At 40.3% G+C, this 26,268-nt stretch overlaps 1 protein-coding gene across 4 annotated transcripts in view; it reads left to right on the forward strand.

Moving 5' to 3' along the window:
* Window positions 1-26,268, forward strand: part of MTUS2 (microtubule associated scaffold protein 2) — a 702,116-nt gene that overhangs the window by 311,489 nt on the left and 364,359 nt on the right. For 3 of the 4 annotated variants that reach the window (XM_032294818.1, XM_032294817.1, XM_032294821.1), the window contains exon 5: window positions 4,296-4,493. In XM_032294818.1, the coding sequence (XP_032150709.1) occupies window positions 4,296-4,493 (198 nt within the window). The remainder of the gene's footprint in view (window positions 1-4,295; window positions 4,494-26,268) is intronic. The other variant, XM_032294822.1, reaches the window with a different exon arrangement.

The raw sequence follows: 26,268 nt of genomic DNA on the forward strand, positions 1-26,268 counted from the left end.
CGCCTATGAGTGAGAACATGCAGTGTTTGATTTTCTGCTCTTGTGTCAGTTTGCTGAGAATGATGGTTTCCAGGTTCATCCATGTCCCTACAAAGGACCCAAACTCATCGTTTTTGATGGCTGCATAATATTCCATGGTGTATATGTGCCACATTTTCCCTGTCCAGTCTATCATCGATGGGCATTTGGGTTGGTTCCAGGTCTTTGCTATTGTAAACAGTGCTGCAATGAACATTTGTGTGCACGTGTCTTTATAGTAGAACGATTTATAATCCTTTGGATGTATACCCAGTAATGGGATTGCTGGGTCAAATTATAGGCAGTTTCTGTTTCCTGCTTTTTTCTAACATATACATCGCCCTTTCTGTATTTTTTTTTTTTTGGTGTGTCTTATTTTATTTCTGTTTTAATGCAACTTTTAGATAATTATTGTAGCATCCTTGGCTACTAATTATCTCTCTTCCTCTCTGGGGCTTATTTGCTTATTTATTTGTTTAGCAACTTGGTTGATCTACTTTAGTGAAGCCTGTTTCCCTTGCATTGTGAATTCACTGCTAACACTCCACAGAAGGCACAGCCTTGGGCGTGTACACTGGCAATGTTTTTGGAGAGCTGTCTTTCTCTGATCTATGTTAGTCTTCCTCCCTTTGCAATCACATTCAACTGTCGGGTTCTACTAATTACTGACTGATTGCTCTATCATTTTCTACAGTGTCCTGGGGACATACATTATTCCACAGTCTGATCCAGTTAAATTCAAGGGTAGTTTTTTTTGTTTTTTTGTTTTTGTTTTCACTGGAGAATTTTACTAGACATTTAAAGATTTAAGACCAATTCTATACAGTAGATTTCTTCAGATTTTTCTGTGTAGACAATTACGTCATCTGCAAATAGAGACAGCTTTGCTTTTTTCTTCCTGATCTATATTTTCTTTCCTTATTGTATGATTAGGGCTTCCAGCACTACATTGAATAAGAGTGGGAAGATTAGACATCGTTGCCTTGTTACCAATCTCAAGGGAAAGCATTCAACCTTTCCCCATTAAGTCTGATATGGTTTGGCTGTGTCCCCACCTAAATCTCATCTTGAATTGTAGCTCCCATAATTTCCACATGTTGTGGGATGGACCCCACAGTCCTTGTGGCTGGAAGTCTGAGATCAGGTTTGCAGACCACCATCTTCTCATTATATCTTCACACGGTGGAAACAGAGGGAGCTAGCTCTACAGCTTCTTTTCATATGGGCACTTGGGCTCTAATCTCATTCACAAGGGCTTTATTCTTGTAACCTAATTACCTCTAAAGGCCCCACCTCTAAATACCACCACATTGGAAGTTATGATTTAAACCTGTGATTTGGGGGTGGGGTGGCAGGGATGGACCTTCAGTTCATAACACTGGACTTGTTTGAGAAATAGTAGGGACTATGTAATTTTATAAATATGTCCCTCTTAGGAGAAACTAAGATTAAATTAAGATACATTCAGCCGGAACAGCTGAACGCAGTTATTTCACAGGGTGAGTTGGCATATTCTGTTGAAGTTTTCGAAGATCCAGGGACCACCTGAATCAGAATCACTGAGGTGATTTTTTAAAAATCAGACTTTTGAGCTCTACTCCAGACTAGATCTCATGCAGAGACTAGTAGAGATATTTGACTTATACTGTGGGCTAAATTAGTGTGGTAAAAGCCTGGCTAATGTAAACTTCAACTAAATATTTATTGAATAATACATTGTGGAAACCATTGTGCTAGGAGCTGATGGTATAAAAAGAACAAGACTTGCTTCTGCAAACCCTGAAGGCATGTATACTACTCAAGAGATTAATCTGCTAGAAGGAAAGAGCATTATGTAGTAACTTAATGTATGATATAGGTACCATTAAATTTGCAAAAATTGTATGCACAGAGAGTTGAGGGCAAGTATACTTCTGCAAGTCATCTGAACACACACACACACATGCACATGCACACACAAACACAGCCCATACGTGTCTTTATTAAAATAAAGATCTAGACTATGGGAAAGGGAAACCTAGAAAACAATTTAGAGACTGGCTTCCTGTGTATCTGGGATCCTGTGCTGCTTGTCCTCCTCCTCTCTGCACATTCCACTGCTACTTTTCTACTGAGGAAATCAACAATAATGGAATATAAGTAAGTGTAGATAAGATAAATTTCTTTTTGAACATGTGCAGTGGCTTGTCTTATGTACAGATTTAACAAACTAGGTTTTCATTCTTCACTGAATATTAAATGCTTACTGCATGCCTAGGTACTCTGTTAGAAATTCTGACTTTAACTTTTTTTTTTTCCAAAATACAGTTCGTTTTTCAGAAAAATTATTTTGTTCATATTCTCCTCACTTGCTTGTGCATAAAGTTAATTATTGATTAACTGGGTTAGAAAGGAGGTTATAGATAACTTAAAATAGTATCAAAATAAAATGGAATTTGAGTATATTGTTGAAATTAAATCTGATGTTTAGCAACTCTTCCTGTTCTGCAGAAATCATTCAAAATCAATTGGGTGTAAACTCACCGTGAAAATGATATTGTATATATAGGGATATTTTCACTGTTCTGGGGACGTCAACTAAAAGTATTCAAAATAATGTGAGAACAACAATGTGAAGTCATTAAATGTGGCATAAATTGCTGATGCAAATGGACCATTCCCAGTTGTTAGACAGTATTGTTTCTACTTTTTCATAGTTGAGTTGAGGTTTTTTTGTTTTTGTTTTGTTTTGTTTTGTTTTTGTTTTTGGTATGTGTGTGTTTTCCCAAGCACGAGAACAGGCTTGAGTTGGGAATATTTGCAGCCCCAGCTCCTTGCTTCTTTTTCCTTTTGCAATCACTGGGTTCCTACCCATCCTAATCCTGACTAAGGCATCAGGAACCCACAGCTGTGCAGCTTCTGCCTTCATCTGGACTCATGGCTCTCCATAGCCTCACTTTTAGGGGAGCAGCTGGCAGAGGAAGAGGTAATTTTCTATGCACCATTTAGACCCAGCATATCATCTATTGCTGCTCTCTGTATTTTCACACGTAGATGCTTTATAATATGTGATTTCTTCATGGATTTTTTTTTTTAACAAATGGGTCATTTAATCCAAAACCTAGTTTAATCTGAAATCTGATTAATATTTTACTGGTTAATAAAGAGTTGACTAGCATAAGAATGCCACCAAATGGTCACTCTATGAGCACTCGTGGTAAATAGGCCTGCAGGTGAAAGTTGTTAAAGGAATCAATAAGGACAGTTATACAGCATATTGGGAAGCTTGGGCCTTTTATATTTCCTATCAAAGAGCATTTGTATGGTGACAATATTCTGATTCTCCCTGGTGTTGGGAGCCTTCTCATAGTGTTGTGATAATCATCGCAGTTGCTATTGCTGGAGCCTGGCTCAGACTTAGAGCATGGTGATGCTGAGATGCTAGATTTATAACTTGATGGTTTATTATTTCAAAACCAGCTGACTTTGCACATATCTGGGAACTAATTTTGAAGTTTGGGCTAACGTAACAGATAGTGGAAAAAGGAGAAAAGAAATCTAACATCAGTTTGAGCACATAGCAAGTTCTTGTGGTAGAAGCAGTAATATTTATATTAGATTTGCAAAGCCAGTGTTATTCCCAGTCTTTACATGAAAGGAAACTGTGGCTGTAAGTGTTAGGACAAGGGCTTGAAGTTGCACAGCTCGTCATTGGGAGACTTCATATTCCAGCCTGGTTAGTTCTGTAGTCCACACTGTCTCCTCCTCATTCCTGCAGCCAACAGAAAGTTAGATAATTTTTTGTACATGTTCCTTATAAGACTTATTACAAACTGCTTAAAGTTACTAGCAAATATTCACCATAATAGCTCTTTGCCCATTGTATGTCAAAATTTAAGGTGTATCTCAATTTTAACAAATCTAGGGTAACTTGCAACAGTAAATGTTCACTTTTATTCATTGTCCTAGGCACTTGATACCTTTTCTTATGGCCTTAAAATAAAGTTATTTGTCTTCCTCCTCTCGTCTGCCTAAATAGACAGTAAACTTGTCCAGGCTGGGGCTGCACCTCCTTCTCTTTGAGTTCTCTGAGGCACCTGACTTACAATATGAGGGGCCTATCTCTTCCAAAGTCTGTTTTAAATATGTTGAATCAAACCCTGCAAGATTGATTTTAGTCTGTTTATGATAGAACTGGGTTAGAATTCACAATCTGTGGCATTCTTTATCTCATTGTGAACTGAGAATAATGTTTTTTTTTTTTTTTTTTTTTTTTTTTTAATTTGGGCTTATTTTAGCAGATTTAAAGAAAGCTTCCAGTTCAAATGCTGCAAAATCCAATCTCCCGAAATCTGGTCTCCGTCCTCCCGGATACTCGCGTCTCCCAGCAGCCAAGCTGGCGGCGTTTGGCTTTGTCCGGAGCTCCAGCGTCTCCTCAGTCTCCAGCACCCAGTCCACGGACAGCGCACAGCCAGAGCAGAGCCGGCCGGCCACCCGTAAGTGGGGTGGGGCAGGGTGGGGCACCTGCACTGGATTAAAACCAGCGCGCCTGTATAACTGCGTGTCATTTTCTTTGCATGATTAGTTAAGAATTCGGATCGCCTCCTTTAGCTTCCCGTTTTTATTCATCGACTGAAGAAAAACAGCCTGTTTGACACTGTCAGTTATGGGGAGTTAGTGTGTCAGGAAAAAAGATTGTAAAGCTCCTCTTACGATGTAGAAAATGACTTATCCAGGGACAGATTCCAGCATCCCTTTGCTTTGCAGATTCTAGGTAGGAAGTCAAAGAAAGATGCAAGAAAGGTGTTACTACATTGTGCTGTCATGAAACATACTAGATATTTAATATTAGCTGAAAGAATCATTTAGTCACCTGTGATTACCAGTAATGGCTTCACACTGCCAGAGCACTTGACCAGATATCTGAAAGTCCCTCCCCATTAGCTGAGATGATGCTGTTCCTGAGACTGGAGGTGTAGACTGTATTTTAAAGTATGAATTAATAACCTGCAGAGCACATTATAAAAGCCATTCCCTGAGACTGGTGGTGTAGACTGTATTTTAAAGTATGAATTAATAACCTGCAGAGCACATTATAAAAGCCACTGTTCCTGAGGAAGATCTGCAGGCTGCCCATTCAGCTGTGCCTTTGATGACCAGACACCATCTCAGTCTCCACTTCAAAGCCAATGTTATTGGATGGGAAACCATGACATCTCAGATGTTGGTTTCCAAGACCTTGCCAGAGGCCCAGAAAAGTCTTAAAGGTTTCCATGTAGAGGGCCGTTCTGAAGGGGTTATAGAAGTTGAATCAGGTTGGAATAATAAGAAAGAGAGAGAGAAAGACAGAGAGGGAGGGAGGGAGGGAAGAAGGGAGGAAGGGAGTGGGAGGGGGAGGGAGAGAGAGAGAAAGAGAGAGATCAATTGATTGATTCATTATTTTGAATTTCTTCTCCAAGCTTCTTCATTCTCTGTTCTTTCTTGTGTTTACAGAGATGATGTGTGAAACATTTACATAGTTCTAAATGTTGGTCTACCTAGTTAAGTAATGCATTATATTTACCTTTGTCTTGATGTGTCTGTAAGCAGTTCTTAAGGGTGTTTTCTTTGCCCTGCTGGCTTCCTGAAGGTGCCATAGCTCAGGCCTGCTTTCACACAGGATACCTTTAAGGAATATCACTGTAATTAGGGATTACATCATTACACAGTAGTAGTCTTGAAATCTGAAACAAGAGTGTAATAAAGAACTGTTCGCAAATGTATAATTCATGTTTTTATATATGCATGTGCATATTAGCAGTCTGGTGATTTTAAAATACAAAAGAAGCTATTTATCATTTTTATTAATAAAATTCCTGATGACATGTTTCTCTTTTAGAGAAAATATAAAGGAAAAACTTCTCATATAGTATATATCTTTTCAAAAAAGGAGTTAAGATTTTGGTTTCTTAAAAAAATTAACCTCAAGGTGAGATGAGCCATGGTCCCATGACAGCAGCTTTTGCTGACAGAGACCTGACAGGTGTGGACAGACTAATTGCAGGTGTGCTTAGGGCATTTCTTCTCACCTCTGCTTCAAAGGATGCTAGAGAAGGATCCCTGAGAACCCAGGGGATAAGAGCTGTATGTGCCAGAGAAAATAACTCCCAGTTTAAAGACTTCATATTAAAAGTGACTTTTTTTTAATGAATGTCTATCCAGAATTGTTTTCTATTTTTAAAAACGTATGTTAGAATTGATTTTAATTATCTGCTACCTACTATGTATACAATTTTTACTTCACCGATAAATCACAGAAAAACCTCCTGTGCATTTGATTTGATGTCTAAGTACTGCTAATCATTATACCTATACTTGTTATTAGATGTAATGTCAAGCAACATTTTGTTTCTGTTCTTTAGTGAAGAGATGATGCTTTGATTACAGGGAATAAATAAAACATGAAGCTCTTGAGAGAGCTAAAAGTCCTTAGATCATATCCTAGGAGCAAAGCTTTGCCGGTTCAGCTCATGGAAACAGCCAATGTGGTATCTGAATTCGTTCCTTTATTCTTCTTGGAGAGCTGGTCTTTTTGCAGATACTATTTTCAAATAGGCTTCCTTTAAGGAATTCTGTAATTAGGGACTATGTCATGGCACAGTAGATGTTTCAAAATCTGAAACATGAGCATGGTAAGGATCTATAGTCACACAGTGCTTCATGACGAGGATGTGTTCTGAGAAATATGTTGTTAGGCAATGTTGTCGATGTGCACACATCATAGAGTAACTTGCACAAACCTGGATGAGATAGCTTGCTACACACCTAGGTGATATGCTCTAGCCTTGGCTGCTAGGCTACAAACCTGTAGAGCATTTACTGTGCTAAGTACTGTAGGCAATTATAACACAATAGTATAGTATGTAACAATATCTAAGCATAGAAAAGGGAAAGTAAAACTGTGGTTTAAAAACTATAAATGCTGTTCCTGTATAGAGCACTTAAGCATGAATGAAGCTTGCAGGAGTGGAAGGTGCTCTGGGTGAGTCAGAGAGTGAGTGGTGAGTGAATATGAAGGTCTAGGACATTATTGTACACCTTTGTATGATGGCAGTACGTGGGTTTATTTATATCAGCAACACCACAAATGTGAGTAATGTATTGTGCTATGACATTATGATGGCCCAGACATCACTAGGCAATAGGAACTTTTTAGCCTGTTTATAATCTCACAGGATCATTGTCATACATGTGTTCTGTTGTTGGCTGAAGCGTCGTTATGTGGTGCATAACGGTATTTGCAGATGTATAATTCATATTTTTAGGTGCTTGTGCATATTAACAGTCTAAACAATGTCCACACTGACTGTGGCATGCTATACTGGAATACTTTTAAGTGACTCATTATGAATTTATGAGTGTTTCCTAGGCTAGCCTGGCTCTACTGGGACTCTTCCTTGCTGTTTTCCTGGGTCCTGAGGGGCAGGTGATGATGAGTATGAAACAGGAGCCCCTTGCATCCCCCTGGACATGAGATGGCAGGACCATCTGGCAGCTCAGCTGTTCCATTTGGAGTCCCCATCCACCCTGGACTCAGGCTCCAGGCCATTAGCCCAACCTCATTGAGCAGAGGCTTTCTAAGTCAGGTGCCCTTCTATGTCTTTTTACCTTTTCCACAAGATTCTGGAAATGAGACAGGCACAGGGAAATGAATTCTGTTGATAAGTCCTTAGAACTTGAAGGTATCTTACCATCCATTTTACCATCCATTTTATAGCTGAGCAAGCCGAGATCAGGTTGACTTGCCCTGGGTCCTGGGCTGGTGTTCTTTCTTCTCTATTTCCTTCTTAAAGCTGCCATGTAGAAAGGAGGAGGACATACACATGATTTGAATATATTTTCTTTCTATTAGGAAAGCAAATCATAGAGTCAGAGCTGACTTGAGAGGCCCCTAAGGCTTCCCAGGTTGCCATTCAGCGCCTGCGGGAACACTCTGAGTCCTAGAGAGGGTTCTACTTCACACAGAAGCCACTCTGAGGCTGGGCCGCTCTCATTAGGAAGTGCTCTATATGAGTTCAGGCTGCCTCCTTGTAATCTGCAAGGAGTAGCCACAGTTCCTGCAGGTTCACACAGCACCTGCATGTGTACCGTGCCTCCAGGATAGCCCCAGGCACCTCCTTCCACTCCCTTACCAGTTCATCACATGAAGATTATGAGGTTGGCCCATTTAAAGCCTCAAATAAAGCTACAGATTACATTAGTGACCCATAGATTTTTCAGAATAATATTTAAATTGAAGGAGGGAACATAATTTTCTAACTTAGAACTTAAACATAAACTTAACATCTTACGTCTGACCCAGGGTGTGGCTCCTTAGTTTTTATATAATGTTCAGAGATGAAAAAAGATTCCCAGTTATACTTTAGGTGATAGAAACTTACTGATAAAAATAATGACTGTACTGTAGAATTTAGCATTGGAAACATATTATTGCCTAAAGTATACAGGTTATGTATTCCAAATCAGAAAATCTGAAGTTTGAAATGCTACAAAATATAAAATTTTTTGAACACTGACACGATGCTCAAGGGAAATAGTCATTGGAGCATTTTGGATTTTGGATTTTGGATTTTTTTTTTGAGGTGCTTAGCTGGTTTAATAAAAATATTCCAAGATTGAAGAATTCCCAAATTCAAAACAATTCTGGTTCCAAGAATTTTGGATAAGGGATACTCAACCTGTGCTTGGTTATTGTATTAATCAGTAATTAGGTATAGACTTGATTTCCCCAGTGGGTAGGCAGATGTGACTTAAAGTCGAAATCTTTAGGACATGTGTAGAGGGAAAATAGAATGACTTAGGTTTCATAAATTAATCATCAATGAAAATCATATCAGCCAAGGATAGAATAATTTATGCAGAAGATTCTATGTCATTATGTATTCTGAATAGCACTTCATTTACTGGGTGCCCAAGAAACAGAAAATACCTATCAGAGAAGTGCATGAAGAATATGACATTTGCAGCTTTCTATTCCAATTTCTTCTCTTCTACCTCTTTTCAAATACTGCCACGTTTTCTCCATGGGGTAACCAAGAACAGAAATCACAGGGCAGAGAATTTGAAAAAACAAGTAAAAAATAGAAATTTTTCTCCTGTTTTTTTTTTTTTTTTTTTTTTTCTTCCTGGTGCACAGAAGCATTCAAGTGATGGGGAAGTAGGGATACAGCTGGGGAGGTGGACAGAGAGGCTGGTGTTTGCATAATAATCCTGGCAAAGGATGTATGTTTCCAGAGCCTGAAAAGTGGCACGAGGCAGAGGATTAATTTCTGATGAGGGTGATCAGGTCGTTTCTCAGAAGGGATTATAAGCCAGGCAGCCTTTTGGAAGGTGGAGATGAACTCTAGGAGATCCTTGATAGGGAAGTGATGCTGTTGGTAGATTCAGAAAACTTCCTGAGTCTGAGGAGGTGCCCTTCCTGGTGCAGCCTGCCACGTCATCATGGCGCTGTTTGTCTCCTAGGTGCTGAGCCCCACACGTTTGAGTTCCCCAAGATTTGTTCTCAGAATGTCTCTCTTGTCTTCACCTGGTCATCTTATCCACAGTTTCAGCCCTTAGCAGTCTGTACACAATGCTCACATCTGCATCTCTAGCTCCAATACCCCTCTACAACCACTCATCTGCATTTCAAATGAGCCATCAAATATCTCTAACTGGGTGACGCACCTCACCACAAACTGAACACTTTTTCAGAAAACAGATTCTTCATATTCTAGTGCAAACCAAAACCTTCTCTGGAAGTTGCTCTATCTTTTAGTGATATTTATCTCCTGGCAACCCAGACTGGGAATTTCAAAGTTAGCATATGTCATGCCTGCTTTTTGCCTTCTTTTCTGTTCACTCATCATTTCTGGTGAATTCTTTCTCTCTGATACTTACCCCATTCTCATTCTTCTGTCTCCTCATCTCTGTTTGAATCTGTGGTAGTGCCTATCTGAGCTATTCTTAGCACACCTTGGCTTTCTGATCTACAAAGCACATGGTCCTTGGTAATTTCCCCTTTGACCCCGTTTTGTTTGCTGCACGGTGCCCTTATGCCTGCTTCAGCTATCAGACTTTCTAGGTCCTCCATGATCTGGCCCCAACTTCCTTTCCACCTTTACTGCATACCATTCTGACATATACTCCCAACTAGCCAAATGTGAGTAACAAAAATGTGTTGCTCACATTTTTCTCTTAGGGCTTTGTGCTTTTCCACCTTTTGGTTTTGATTTAAACCATTCATCTCTGTGATACACTTCCACAGCTTTCTATCGCCACCCCCACCACCTCCCTTCTCTCTGCAGAGTCTGTCACTTTTAAGTACATTTCAATTTTGCTTCCTTTAAAAATCCCTCAATGTGATCTTTTTCCTGGAAATCCCTAGGGCTCTTGGCGTGTATCACTTTTATTCTCTACTGGCTTTTGCAGCTATTTGTTTTTATGTCCTTTCTCCCCTATAGACTATAAGCTCTTTGGGGATAGGGACTATACCTCTTAATGATTTTAGTATCTCACACTAAAGGACACTGTCCTTTACAATAGTAGAATTTTAAGGGAAGTTATCTCCCAACAGAAACTTTTTCTCTTATGTAAGGGTATGGAAAAAGATTTTTGAGAGTAACTTAGGTATCTTTGAAAGTATTTCGTATTGGGAACATTATTTTTACCTTATTCATGAGGTTTGATCGTTGATGAAGCTCATAATTATGGTTCTCACAGTTTTCTAGGACGTCTAAAATGTTGTTTTTATTGACTGTGTTGTACCTAGAGATAATTTACGTAAGTCAAAGAGTAGAAAACTCTTTGAACTCTAAATATATCCAGAGATAAACATTTAAACTCTAAATATATTCAGAGATAAACATCATAAAGTCTGACTTAGTAGTCTCAAAAGCGTCCAGTAACCTGCATATCTCCTTGCATATGCTTAATCATTTTTAAAGAATTAGGCTAAAACACCGCTTTTGAGGCTATTCAATTTTAAAGTTTCCAAAGTTAGATGCCTTGATTTGACCAGGTTAGATATTCTCATTAATTGCTTCTTGGCCTTTTGGCTAAGATCAAGCGTAGATATTCTCATTAAATTCTACAGTTTTTATTTCTTCTTTTAATATTTAAAATAAGTACATGTTCTTTTAATTATTGAATAGGATTTGAGTTCTGGGGATAATCTGAAGTGGAAAATTGCTAGCCTTTTGTAAGGTTAATCAATGAAAATCAGGGTTAATATGAAAGCTTTTTGCATTGTTAACTTTAGGGTTTACACTGATGAATACTATAAAATACATTTATATACATAACACATTTGATTTTCTACATCTGACATGCATTTTAAATAAGATCAGGGTTCACAAGAAATGTTATTAATAACTCTTACAGAAACAGCCATTAACACATCTCATGTTTATCGGCGAAGAGAGAGTCATTTTTTATTCATGGAAAAAGGAGCCGAGGGTGGCGTGTGAGGTCAGACTTCAGAGAAGCTATTGCCTATTTCATATGACTCTTAATGATGTCTTTGCTCATTCCCTTTCAGAAACACTCAGACAATGATGAGCTCCACCCAGAGATAGGATTAGATTATAAGCATGTTTTGTTTTATTTTTAAAGAAGTTGGCCCTCTCTGATTATAAGATAAACTGAAAGTTTAGGGAACATATTTTTATTTACAGTAAAAATAATGTCTAGTTGAACTGCCTCAGTTTTCTTGGCTGGCTTATTTTATGAAGATTAGATGATCTGCTTTATCTTTCCTGATTCTGCATTCTTTCAGCATCTTCTATGTGGTAAGCACGATCTCAGTGATGGGGCTGCTATGACCCAGGCAAGGGTGAATCCTCACTCACCCTTGCAGGGAGTGGAGAGGCAGGATTGTGCTCATAAAGCCATGCAGGGAAATGTTAGCATGGCTGTGATTGAAGACAGCACAGCAGGTGAGGGAGGAGGCACAGGAAGGGGGAAGCATCCATTCACCCTGAGTGAGGTGAAGAAAGACGTCATGCCCTGCACGATAGGTCCTCTCCAGGCCGGCTCAGCGCTACTGCGTTATGTCTTCAGATGGAATTCTTCCACATTGGTTTTAGGTAGTTGACAACCTTCTGAATTTGCCATAAATACTCCATCAAAGGAAAAAAAAATAAACTAGAGGTCAAGGAAGATAGATGAAAAAAGACTGACAAATATTCTAAAATATTTGAAGCTGGATGATGGAACCATGAAGGTTCATTTTACTACTTACTTCGCTTGTTGTGTATGTTTGAACATCCCCATAGAAGGTTAAAATCCCACCTTCTCCCTTTATTAGTTTTTATTTCTTTTTTTGTTTCATTTTATTTTTACATTTAGTGGTCCCTAGAAAGCACTTAGTTTTTTTTCTTTTAACCTTTTTGAAGTATAATAGACAAATAAAGAATGTGTATATTTACAGTGTGATGTTTTGATATGCATATGCAATGTGAAATGATTACCACAATCAAGTTAATTAACATATCCATCACCTCACATAGTTACCTCTTGTGTGTGTGTGTGTGTGTGTGTGTGTGGTGAGAACATTTAAGATCTACCTTCTTTGTAGATTTCAAGTACACAATATAGTGTTATTAACAATCAATCCCATGCTGTATATTAGATCTCCAGAACTTACTTCTCCTGAATACCTGAAACTTTGAACCCTTTGACCAATACCTCCCCATACTGAAGAGATGATACAGTAGTAGTGAAGAGTACAGACTCTGGAGATACACTGCCTGGGCTCACATCCCACCGTTGCTGTTTGCTGGCTTTGTGACTTTGGGCGAGTTGCTTAATTTTTCTGTGCCTCTGTTTCCTCATTGTAAAATAATAATAATATTAATAATAACTCAAATATGTTTAAAAAACCATCAGTAGGGTCTGTGGAGCATCAGATGGAATTAATATCTGCATAGTACTTAGAAAGGGGCTTTGCCCAATAATAATAATATTTCTGTGGGGATTTCCATCCATTGGCTGTGTGCGTAAGGGTGCAGAAGCTCAGTTGGAAGATGACCATGATGGATTAACGTATCCGTCATGCTGTAAAGAAAGTGCTTCTGCTGACATCTGAGTCAGGCAGGCGACATCTATTCCAGTTCAGAATTTTTATAATCACTTCACACATATATGGCAAATAGGCTTCTGAGTGTTAAGTTAAAAACATATCATTTTGAGACATGAAAGTGGAAGTTGATCATTTGATTCATGGTAATCTCTTTTAAGTTGTAAACTTGTAGTTGTTTAGATATTTACAAAATATAGACAAGGACAATCATGCTTCGATTTCTTTATTTACAAGGGCTATGCCATGCCTTGAGCACATTATCATTTTCATTAATATATTCACTTGGGTTCCCTGTAAATGAAATTTGCTTATACAGGGTGACTAATACATTAATCTAAGCTGATGGCGTTTAAAACCTCTGCTCAAAAATAGAAAGAGAATTGGATCTGATTTTATTTCTGTGCCTTTTCAGTGTCTGTTGGAAGAATGGGAACATTTGATTTCACAGTACTTAAAGGGCTTTGCACAGCTTCTCATTTTGCTAGAGCCTAATTTCCATTGTACTCGGGCTTACTTTGTGAAACATCTCAACCCAGTTTGGGTGGGTGAAAAAGAGAAGAATGAGAACAAAAACCAAAATAAGCTTCTGATTTCCTCTGGAAATGTGGAAGTCAAACAAATGTCACTGATGGATTTAAGTATCTAGTTCCCTGGAATCTGCAATTATGAAATTTAAAGTGTTCTTTAAAAGAAAAAAATAGAATCATTTTCACTGAATCTTGCTGTTATTTTCCCCAATTATTCCCACACACTCAGCTCTTTCTCTTTCCTTTTTTCTTTGCTTCCTTCCCACACATTTACAAAGGAGAACATTTTTTCTATTTTTGAGCATTAACTTTAAGTGAAAATATTTTCGTTATTGGTTCAGTGACTCCTAGTTTATCCACCTTACCTCAGATATCTGGATTTAACATATAAATCATATCATTTCTCCATAGGTTTATCAAGTGTCTAAGTGCCATATTCTAGAATGTTCTAGCTCATTCAAGATGTTTAATGAAGAAAAGATACCTAGAGCTATGGAAATAGTATTTTTGATAAGAAATACGACATATTAGCATGTATAATATGCATAAAACCCAGCATTTACAATAATGGAATGATCTTTAGGAAAGTCAGTTAACCTCACTGGACTAAGAATTTTATCACAAAGGTGAGAGGGATTAGATTAAATGAATTGACCAATTTGGGCTCTCAAGAGCTGGTATTCTGTGACTTTTTTCTATAAAAAAAAATGGAACCACTTATGGTCTTAAGTACGGAATAATAGAATTATATTCAAGAAAAATTAATATGATAATGGTGAGTAAAGTGGTTTGGAGAAGGGAAACTGGGCATGAGACATCTTGGTTCTGCCAAAATTAATGATGCTTTCCCTCTGGGCCAGACTTTTGTTATTTTTTCTCTGCCTTAATAAGATAGGAATTTTATAACAATAACAGAGAACAGTGCAAAGGTTTTTACTGCCTTGCTTTTTTTCTGTAAAATGCAGAGCTACGAGATGCTTGGAAGTTATTTTGTGGCTCTTACCCTCTCTCTAATGCTGAGCATCTTGGATTATTAGTCCAGTACCAGAACAAAGATGAGGAGATGCAAGGAGGCAGCAAGGAGGAGGAGGAAACATTTTCATACATTTTATTGCTTTTATCTTAGCTGAAATGCTAGGTCACAGCTCACATTCTGTGATACTCTAATTTTGCTCGGGACTGTGGCAGAGGGAGAATATTGAAAAGCAAGCAAACATAGCTTCTAGATGAATCTTGCTTCTCATGGGAACTTTGCCAACAGTTTGTGTTTTCTTGCATTGTTGAAACATGTGTAGGGTGTCTTCTGGGAAGGTTCATAAAGACCCTTGTGGTATTTTTCTGAAGGCAGTAAGCAGAGTGAAGAGATTGATCGTTTATCCTTTTTTTGCAAGGAGAAAGAAAATAATTTCTAAGTTATGTCAGAAGATTCTTTGGGCTCCTGTAACAGGCAGCAATTAACAGGAGAGAGTTAATGGGAGCCTGAACTAGGGGCTCCCTAGTTCAGGAATGGAAAGGAAGGGCCAGATATAGTCAGAAAGTACCATTCCATACTGTATAGAGGAGGAGAAGCTTATTTGCGGGGCTTTGATGAGTTTGGATTTGGTCATGGAATGCTTTCTGAGAAGCATTCCTATAACTACCAGCTGATTTGGACTGAACATAAGGAGAGCAGCCATGGAAAATAAGTGATGTTTGGAATTGTCGTGACTGACATCATTGAGGGAGCGCATGCAGAATGAAATGGCAAGAGGGATGCTGACACATTGTTCAGGGAATGTCTATCTAGATTGCGGGGGTGGGAGACGGGAGACAGCCGGAGAAGTCTTGGTCAGTGAGGAGGAGGAGTGTCAGACACAGTCAGCATCACCAAAGCTGTGGGAGAGAGGTTCCCAGAAAGGATGGCTGGTCAAGCCATCTGTGCTGTGGGGCTGAGATGTTTTGATATTGAGGAGAATGAGTAGGCAGACTTTGTGATTAAGATGTTACTGGTAGCTTTGATGTGAGTTTAACAAAATGCATGAAGGCAGAAATCAGGCTCCAAGTGGGTAGGGAAGGTAAGGGTGGAGAGTGTATACTACTGTTGAAAAGTTTGGTGCAGAAAAGGGAAAGAGCCATAGCAGGGGAAGTTGGTTTGTTAGTTTTTAGTTTTGTGTTTGCTTTTTTTTTTTTTTTTTTTTTTTTTAAGCACAGAAGAATGCTTAGGCTCTGAGAAGAAAGATCCAGTAGCCAGAGAGAGATTGAAGATGAAAGCAAGTGAGAGTAGTAGATGGAGCAATTCCTGGGGCAAATAGGAGGGAATTATATTAAATATACAAGTGGAAGTACAGCCATGAAGACGGAAACAAAGGCTTGAAGGATGAGTGCTGAGAAATTTTGGACAGACAAGAAAAGGCTTCAAGGAAGCCATGTCAGGTTGCCTCATTTGTCCCAGGTAACTAGGAAGTGGAGTTTTTGCAGAGAGAAACCTTGATGGATTTGAACATGGGATTGCATAAGGTGAAGAGGCAGGTAATTGTTCTTTGAGGTGTACCCCGAGTCAGTAAGAGGTCCATGGGGGAAGCGCAGAGTTGCACAGAAGGCCCATGTGAAGTTGGAAAACATGATTTTATACTAGAAACAAACTAATAGATTTTAGGGCCGTCTCCAGTGATAGATCCCATGTGGTAGATCCCACATCTCTCCAATTTTTGTCCCATCTATGATAATTTATAGCAATTAAAACTCCAAAGTGAATAGATAATGTTTCTCAGGAGCTTGGAGTCAAGTGATACTTACCTACAACTCTGTGGAGGCAGAGGCGCTGGTTGAAGAGGGGTGTGTGGAGCCCTGAGCCCGCTCTGTCTGCCTTTTCCTTCCCTGTCTTTGCTTCCTGCACCAGCCACTAAGGGACTCCATGGAGCACAGTTGAAAATTGCTGACTTTAGGGCAGGTATGCCCATTTGCCTCAAGAATTCACTACTACAGTCAAATTGCCAAGAAAGGAATTTTCTTACTTGCTGGTTTTTAGTAGGGCCCTCATGTGTCTTTAGAAATTTCTGCAGCATATGTCTTTGCTCTCGATATGGTAGCCACTAGTCACATGGGGCTAATGAGCTGTTGAAATGGGGCTGGTATAACTGAGGAGCTGAATTCTAAATCTTATTTAGTGTTAATGACTTTACGTTGCCATGTGTGGCTAGTAGCTCCCTTATTGGATAGTACAGTTCTCGACTGGATTATTGGTTTGGATTTTTTTCAATATATAATAATACTTCTGACAGTAGCATCTTTAAGATTCAGAATGGCAGTAATTTTCTTCCTTCAAGTGGGGCTGCACCATATGAATTCCTAAAGACTGGAGTGTTAGGGTCCTGGGTTGGTGATATGGTTTGGATGTGTGCCCCTAACCAAATCTGATATTGAAATGTAATGCCCAGTGTTGGAGGTGGGTCCTGGTGTAAGATGATTAGATTACGGGGGTGGTGATAGCGCCCCCTTGTGACAGCGGGTGAGTTCCCCCAAGGTCTGGTCATTTCAAAGTGTATGACACCTCCCCACTCTCTCTCTTGCTTCTGCTCCCACTATGTGAGATACCTGCTCCCCCATTCACCTTCTGCCATGATTAGAAGCTTCCTGAAGCCTCCCTAGAAGCAGAAGCTACTATGCTTCCTATACAGCTTGTAGAACCATGAGCTGATTAAACCTCTTTGTTTTTTTAAATAAATTACCCAGTCCCAGGTACTACTTAAAATGTGAGAACAGACTAATAACAGTTGGTGACATAGAGCTAATGAAGATCTCACATTTTTACTTTAAAGCTTTGAGTAGGAGTTGGGACTAGGGATACTTTTCTGAGACCATAGATGTTGTCTTTGTCCCCAACTGCTTATTTTACAAGTTCATACCATTAATCATAAGATCATAGAAGATGGAATAAATCATCCACTGTGATCAGAGCCATATCCTCATATCTAAGAATAGCAGAGCAGACGTAATTTGACATTTTGTTCAAGATAACTTCATAGTGTATAAATATAATAGTTTTGCTCTGTGTAGGTAAAGTTGGACATTACATCAAAACTAAAAGGAAAAAGTGGGAAGGGGAGAGAAATATCTTAAGTCAAAGGAAAGATGGAGGAGGTAAGGAAGGGAAGTGAAATGTTGGAGTGCAAATGGTAAGATAGCTGTGGTGGGGGATAACTGCAAAGGGAACAAGGAGCCATGGATGCTCTATGGTCTTCCTCCCGGTTTTCTTTAAGACCTTCTGTCCAGCTGCTCACCTGCCCTGTCCTCCCCAGGCAGGGATGCAGTGAGAGCCAGCACGAATTCCCCAGCTTGAGGGGTTAATTCTTCCAAGAAGTTCTGAAAGATTACCGCAGGACCTTGCCTTTTCTGAGAGTATTTCTTTCCTATGACCATGATACTTTCTCTAGTTTGAGTGCTTGGTTCTATTTTTGTGTGCTGAGGTTCTGTGAGCAAAAAATGAGCTATTTTATAATCCTTTGCTTTCTTAGAGAGCCCCTCAGCTTGGATCTGAGGTTAAGATGGGTGGGTTTCTCTGGATGCTGTAGCCACAGCATTTTGTGTCTCCCTGTCTGCTGCTGTTATATCCCAGCGAGTTTAAACAGAATTTTTGAAGCCCTGGGGTAATTGAGTCGAAGTAAGCTGGGTAGTGTCTCCTGAGTTTGGATCTTTCCATTTGAAAGCAAAGATTGGCTGGCTGTTAGGGGCCAGAGGGATGGCAAAGAATGCACCCTTCAAGTCCACGACAGTGTATACTGTATGGTTTGGCAGGAGTAGGCTGAGGAGGGTGTATGGGTTTGGGACAGTTGTATGGACAGTGACTGTCTGCTTGTTGATCTCCTGTAAATCCTGGACTGGCCAATAGTTATTGGTTCCAGGCTTTTCTATTGGCAGGAGTGGAGTATTCGAGGCAAATTTGCACTGTCTTAAAATATCTGCCTGCAGTTGTCACTGTATGTGGGGACTTATGCCTTCCCTGGCCTTTTGACTCATGGAGAACTGTTTTACTTATACCAGTAGAGCCATGGCCAATAGTTCTACAGTTACAGGGGGATGGTGTTTTGCCAGTCCTGGGGAGTTTGATTCCACCAAAACATGGGGAAACTGGGCCTGCAATTTCAACATAAGGGAGTTGTTTTCTGAGGCCATGGTTGGGGAGCTTAGAACCAGGAGATATTCCTCTGACAAGGGGGTGGTTGATGAGTCCTGGTTCTCTGAGGTTAGGTGTGTTCCTTGAGTTGAAAAATAGATAGAGGCTTGCAGTTTATGGAGTAGGTCTCTTCCCATCAGGGGATATGGGCACTCCGGGACTACCAAAAAGGAATGAATTACCTTTTCATGGCCTAAGTTTATTCTCACGTTTGAGTGACTGGCTATTTGCAAATAGTTCCTGTGGCTCCTTGAACTGCCACTTTTGTATTGGTGACCTGGCCCAAAGGTATTTTTAATACTGAGCGTTCTGCTCCAGTATCAATTTAAAATTTTACAGCGTAACCCCGTACTGTGGCGGTGACCATGGGCTCCTAGGGGTTAAGCGAAAATGAGCCCCAGCCCCATCAATCTTCTAGCTCCTCCACGGCCAGGAGTTTCTTTTTATTCTTGGTTTCTTGTCTTTGGGGACATTCATTTTTCCAGTGCCTTGTTTGTTTACAGTAGGCACACTGATCTCGCTATAGGGTTAGGGTTAGGGTTAGGGTTTGGGTTAGGGTAGTTTGGGCCCCCAACTAATGATGGCCCTTGTCTTTCTTGTTGATTTGTTGGGAAGGGGGTCTCCCCCATGTCTCCTGGAGGGCAGCCACCAACATTTTTGCTTGTCTCTTGGAAGCTTTGATGGTGGGATTTTCTGTATTATCAAACACCTTCTGGGGTATTTCTAAAAGTTGTGTGACGTTCATGCCACTAAATCCTTTTAATTTTTGTAATTTTTTCTGGATATCTGGGGCTGCCTGAGCCACAAAAGCCAAATTTAAAGCAGAGTTCACTGGGAAGGGCTTGGAAGGAGTTTAGAAGAGTGAAAGCTCGCCTTACGTATGACTCAGAAGGCCTGAGTTGGCTGGGGAAAGTGTTTGGGTGGCACAACAGCTGTGCCAGCAAGTCAGCTGGGTGGCTGTTTTGGATCCACCACCTATTCATGGTGGGGGACAGCCAGACGTTTGGCCAGGGATGGTGACAGTCCACTTGCCAGCAGTCTCTATGGTGCCAGAATTTCCAGTCAATAAGGGGGTGAGTATCACAGTCTAATCTATAGCAGCACTTACTGGTTTTGAAACAGTACATTTTTAGGGGACCATCCTCGACACCAGACAAGAGCTGCCATCCCAGGGGGCAGGAGGTCTCTACCGATAGTAGAGAAAAAGCTTTTCCCCAGCTGCCTGGGACAATATCGGTGGCCAGACATATGACACCAAGACAGGGGACACACAGAAATGGGGAAAAGGATGCCCTGTAAGGGACCACTCAGATGCCCTCCTGGCCACTTCCCTTATGGGAATTTAGGTGCCTCTTAGCATTGGCAGGTCAGTATAAACACATGACAAGGATCGGGTCTGAGTGGAGCCTGATACTGCCCTAAGCCATATGAGGTCACCACAGAACCGCAGGCTGGGGCCCACCCAGACTCCGTAGTTGTTCACCATGGAGCCACAAATTGGACATCCAAGGGCAGGCCCTTGGCCTCCTCATTCAATCTATACATGCACACATACACTCATTCAGAGGCTGATACAGTTGTCATTAACCAGACAAATTCAGTGACCCATGGTCCTGTCCTCCAGTGTCCTGGATTTTGGACAGGATCATTGAAGGGGTGCCCTCATCTGGGATTGTCCCTTCCAGAAACCAGAGAGAGCAGAGTCAGATCTGACTTACCTTTCCGGGACCTGAGACAATGGACTTGGGGCCAAATTCTGTGGATGTGGCAGTGGTCGGTCCATTCCTCTCCAGAGACAGTGACCTACGGGGCCCTGGAATGTCTCAGGGGGCGCCTCCCCTATAGTTCACTGTTCGTCCGGGAAGGTCCGGAGTGAGCCCAGTCCGTGCCCAGTGGTGATATAAAAATCTGCTGTGGCCTCCAAATGTTATACCTGAGCGAGTTTAAACAGAAGCGCCATGCTCAGAGTTTGTGGAGAGTCCACTTTAATGCCGGCATCCGAGAGTCAGCTAGAGCTCAAACCTCTCGACCGAGAACAAAGGGCGGTCCACATTTTTATATCAGTTTAGGGTCGGGGCGGTAAGCAGATTATTGCAGAAGCAGAAGGAACAGGTTCAGGGAAGGGAGGGTTCCCTAACAACAAAATTCTATTCGAAGTTGTTTTTCACTCAGGATGTGGGGTAGGCAGTTACACACCTGCAGGTACAGGATGTATGGGCCAGTAGGACCTATTTCTCAGACAATTGGTTACAAAGATGCCAGGTGTCTCTGACTACAAAGTTCTCAGAACAGAATGCCCTACATAGCTCAGAGTGGGTAAAATGGAGTTGGCAGGATTATTTAAAATGTATTCACCACAACCAAGGTAGGGTATTTCACTGCCACCCACACGGACTTCCAGTTAAGCACTCCCTACCCTGGCCTGACCAGGCTCTGGACCCCTGTCATTCTTATCACCTGTGCATGAGGACACAGGGCCACCAGCAGCTCCAAGAGCTGCCCTCCTCAGTGGCTACCATGCTCGCATTAAGTATTAGCAGATGCTGGCTCCTCTCCCCACTCACTTTCCTGGGTTTTTAGGGTTGAGTACTGAAAACATGACCACAGTAATGCAGGGCTCCTCCATTTTATTCCTGTGCACGTGTATTTATGCATGGATGTCAGTGTGTCTACATGCACACATTCCCCACCTCTCGCACAAGTAGTGTGACAGGAAACTGGCCACCCGAGGATCTCTCACCACAGCCACTGTGACAGAAAGCTGAGGGGTGAATTCTTTTTCTAGCACTGTTTATTAGGAACTGTGTGTGGCAAGGAGTTGACACATCAGATAGCTGCAGCTGTCAACTGCCAACACCCATTTATTCTGACCCCTTTGATTAGAAAATGAAAAATGCCACCAAACCTCGGGCCCTGTCAGCCGCGAGGTGTGCCTCTAAGGTTGGCACCAACACAGGACACTTCTGGTGTCATTTTGGAAGGTTTGTTAATGAAGGAAATGAGCCAGGGCAGACCCTGTCAGGATGGTTTTGCTGGAGAAACATGCTAATTAGGCTGGAGGTCAAGGAGCTACTGCTGTTACAAGCAGGTGCTATTAGTTTTGTGTGCAATAGTGGCTCTGAAGGTGCATGAAAAATAGACCGTGTCTCCATGGTTTTTATTCCATTAAGGACAAGATGTGTTCTCTGGCTGGAGCCTGGTTGCTCATTCAGGAAATGTAAGTTATCTTGAGATAGTCCTGTATATCTCAGGCTCTCTTCATAGTCATCACTAGCCTCCTTCTTCTCAAGCTCTTGTTTACCATCACAGAAGCCTAGAATAGAGAGGCTGGCACCCTAGGTATTATCCAGGTGATGATGAAAGCAAGCGAGGATAGTAGATGGAGCAATTCCTGGGGCAAATAGGAATTGAAAGTCATTCTGCAGAGGAAGAGATGGATGCCAGGAGAGGTGAGATGACTCTTATCACTCCCAGGGGGAGGTTAGTGATAGATACTGGGCTGGAAACTGGCTCTCTGATGTCCTCATCCCCTGATGCACACCAGGGGGAGAGGCACTGAATATAGCACCATGGCTTATTGGAGGGAGGCATCCGTGTGTAGCCTGAGTCTGAGGATGAGATTCCATTGTTGGGGTCCTACAACATACTAATAAACTGGCAGCCAACTAGACTCTTACAGTTTTCTGTGATCTTCCCTCTGCTGAGTGATCATGGGAAGCTGAGTTCAGCTGCCCCACATACGTAGGAGTCCATTAGCAGCATGTAGGTACTGGCTGAGGTTCCACGTGAGCAATCCCTAGAGAGCAATGCAGGTGGAGCGTGAGTGTTTGTGTGCTGAGCATGGAAATTGGCATGGCCCTGGGTTCCTTCTCAAAGACTCAAGAGAGGCAGCATGCTGGGCAGGACAGCGACTATGACTGTGGGAGAATGGACATCTAGACAATGACTTGTGCTGTCACCTTGGACAAATCACATAAGCCCTGTGGGTGACCAGTGTCCTCCCTGTGAAGTGAGGGAGTGGATGATGAGTCCTGAGATGTCTTCATGGGTCCCAGTTATCTGGTCCTTTGACTCCAGAGCTGAAGACTTGCAGGATGTTTCAGCACCCTTAGAACAAAAGTTTGCTTCTCATGTTTTTATTCAGAGACTCTAAGGAAAAGTCTCCTAATATTTCTTGTACGTTTTTCTCTGGTCACAATTGGAGGACATACAAGATATGTTATTTAAGTATGGTATTGTCAATAGAAATTCATAATTGCAGAGCTGTGTACCTAAAACATACACATATTGCATTTTCCCATTTAAGGAAATCTAAACTCTTATGGTAGTGCTAACAGGCAGTACATAGATATACAGCAGGCCAGATTAACTGAGGAATAAATTCTCAACAACTAATTTTAACAATCAAAATAGTGGTAGGGTTATATTGCTTCCATATAGTTTCTTTTGGTGCTAGACCTTGTGGGCACTGCATAACGACAACAAAAAAAGTGATAATGTCTTAGTAAACAGTGGAAAGCAATCAGAGATCTACTGTTATGAATTTTTAAATTTGAAAAGCATGTGTGACAAAAGTTTTCATGGATTATGTGATATTTTGAAAATACATCTTTTATGAAATTTAGTAACTTAAAAACTTTAGCTCATTAAGCATCATAAGTTTAGTATATGTAAATTATCTGATTCTGTTCTTAAGGTAAAAAGTCAACTAAAATTTGCAGGGAAAGATTTCAGTCTGGTTCTGAAGGCTTGAGCACCAGGAGTAATGAGGGCGGGAAAAGGTACCTGTTCTAGCTCAAGTCGTCAGGCAGAGAGCGAATTCAACCTCTTGTAGCCATTTTATCCCTTTCAGGCCCTTAAAAGAATGGATGGTGCCCACCCACATTGGGAGAGGCCATCTGCTTTATTCAGTCCACCAATTTAAATGCTAATATCATCCCGAAACACCCTCACAGACCCACCTAGAAATCATGTTGAATCAGCTGTCTGGACATTCTGTGGACCATTAAGTTTCACACAAAATTAACAATAACAAGAATATGTAAAGAACCTTGACAAATCAGTAAAAAGAATACGTAAAGACATGTCATGTTCAGTTGCAAAATGGGCATAGGACATAAATGTACATTAATAAGGAAAGCAAAGCCAATGTCCAACAAACTTTTGATAAACTTTTTGCCATTACTATTGATACCATAAAACAAATTAACCACAATATTATGTTTTCTTGTTATTAGACTGATGAAGATTGAAAAGATTGAAAAGGATAGTAATACATAATGTTGGTGAATATGTGGCAAACTGAGCAGTGTCATACACTGAAGTCAAAATCACAAATTGATGTTATATTTAAGGAAGACACTAATATTTAAAAAAGAAAACCTTAAAGGTATTTATATCATGAATACCTTTTCTTTTAAGTAATTCCACATAAGGAATTACCTTGAGAAAACCAAATGGATGTATTTAAAACAATGTTCCTCATTCTTGTTATAAGAGTAAAATATATTTTCACAAATATCCATGGTTATTTAAAAGGAAAAAATCAAAACAGTATTATGCATGAGACTATTTTTATACTTATATATTAAAATATATAATACAAGATGAATTCCTAGATTACTTTCTACTTTCATGTTAATAGTTGGGATTATGGGAGACTTTAAAAAATGTTTATTTGCTTAGATTTCCTAAACATGGAGCATGAAGTAAGAAAAGAATATTTTGGAAATGTATCACTGCTTTAAAATAAGAAGCAAATAGAAAGAAAGAAACTGTAAAAGGCTAATTGAACTGTGGTTACCAGGGGCCGCAGAAGGAGTTTAAATTTTGGTATGAAGCAAGGCAGGAACCTTCCACTGAAGGATGGGCTGATCCCCTGGGGTCCGATATACATTACAATTCCCTCTATTATTGAATTCAGTTCATTTCTGCAGTAGAGATCAAAGTCAGGCTGAAACAATCTCTACAACATTCTGAAAAAATTAAAAGATGAAAGAAGGCTGTGTAAAATCATTGATACAGCAAGAAAAAGCAGAACCTGTTCATGTTCAGAAAAGAGTTTGATAAAAGCCACTTTTATAAGTCATGTCATGTTTTGAAATTGACAATGCATGGAACAAAATGCCACAGCACTCCCCTAACAAAGTATAAGAGCCTTTGAAATGTTGCTGTCTTCCGAATTTCTCAAGGGAGTGTTATTTCAGTGGCCATAAAATTCCCCGTAAGTCCTTATTACTTTTTTAGAGGTAACAGTATAGACATTTTATGGGACAGCTATAAGAAATACCTCTCACTTACCCTTAAGGAAACTACCTTAGGATGAGCTCTACAGATGTCATTAGGCGTGGATCCCTAAAAATGTCTTTGATTGCTCTCATCCTAAAAATAACTATAGAAATATTGATTAAGAGCCCATTACTTTATTGCTTTTATTCTGTGCTAGATACTTGAGTAAGAAGGCAGCAACAAATATGGATGATGAAGGTCTGGGTGTTAAATAGCTTATCCTTATGTTGCTTAAGAAAAAAGACTTCCCTACTTCCATCAAATTAATTTTACATTTTAATGTATTTTCATATATATATTTCCTTATATATGTGTATATATGTATTTCCTTGTGTGTGTGTGAGAGAAAGAGAGAGAGAGAGAGAGAGAGAGGGAGAGAGGGCATGGCCAATGTCATGTAGATAGATTTGGGGAATTTAAAAAAGATATATAGTTACATGCAAGGCTTTCTGGCTAATGCCAGGCTGCAAAAAGACCACAGAACTTCCAGGGAGAAGGCCTGAGTTCAAGTCTCTACTCTGCTATTCACTCACATTCTCATTTTTTTACAAAAACCTTACTTCTCACTGTATTGTAAGAATAAAAACAAGTAATTGAGGTTCCTTGTAGGCTAAAGCATGCCAAGTGTAGTACAAATAGTTATACTTGTTTTATGACTAAATCCTGAGCAGGAAGTTGTACTCTTTATTTATGCAAAAACAGCCCCTGGATTGAGTCCCCTGACTAGGGGTCTGATATCCTAGGTAAGCCATTGAGACTTTGGGGAGGGAGAAGGGGGTAGGTTGCACTTAGGCCTTAAAAGACAGGAGGCTTTGGGTTGGTGGAAATGACACTGTATTAGTTTGTTCTCATGCTGCTGTGAAGAAATACCCAAGACTGGATAATTTATAAAGGAAAGAGATATACTTGACTCACAGTTCTGCACGGCTGGGGAGGCCTCAGGAAACTTACAATCGTGGTGGAAGGGGAAGGAAGCACATCCTTTTTGACATGGTGGCAGCAAGATGTGCCAAGCAAAGGGGGGAAAACCTCTTATAAAACCATCAAATCTTTTTAGAACTCACTATCATGAGAGCAGCATGAGGGTAACCATCCCCATGATTCAGTTACCTCCCATTGGGTCCTTCCATGACATGTGGGGATTATGAGAACCACAATTCAAGATGAGATTTGGGTGGGGATATAGCCAAATCGCATCAGATGGG

Source organism: Sapajus apella, unplaced genomic scaffold (assembly GCF_009761245.1).
Source record: "Sapajus apella isolate SASKATOON/1434 unplaced genomic scaffold, GSC_monkey_1.0 scaffold32, whole genome shotgun sequence".
NCBI classification, from domain to species: domain Eukaryota; kingdom Metazoa; phylum Chordata; class Mammalia; order Primates; family Cebidae; genus Sapajus; species Sapajus apella.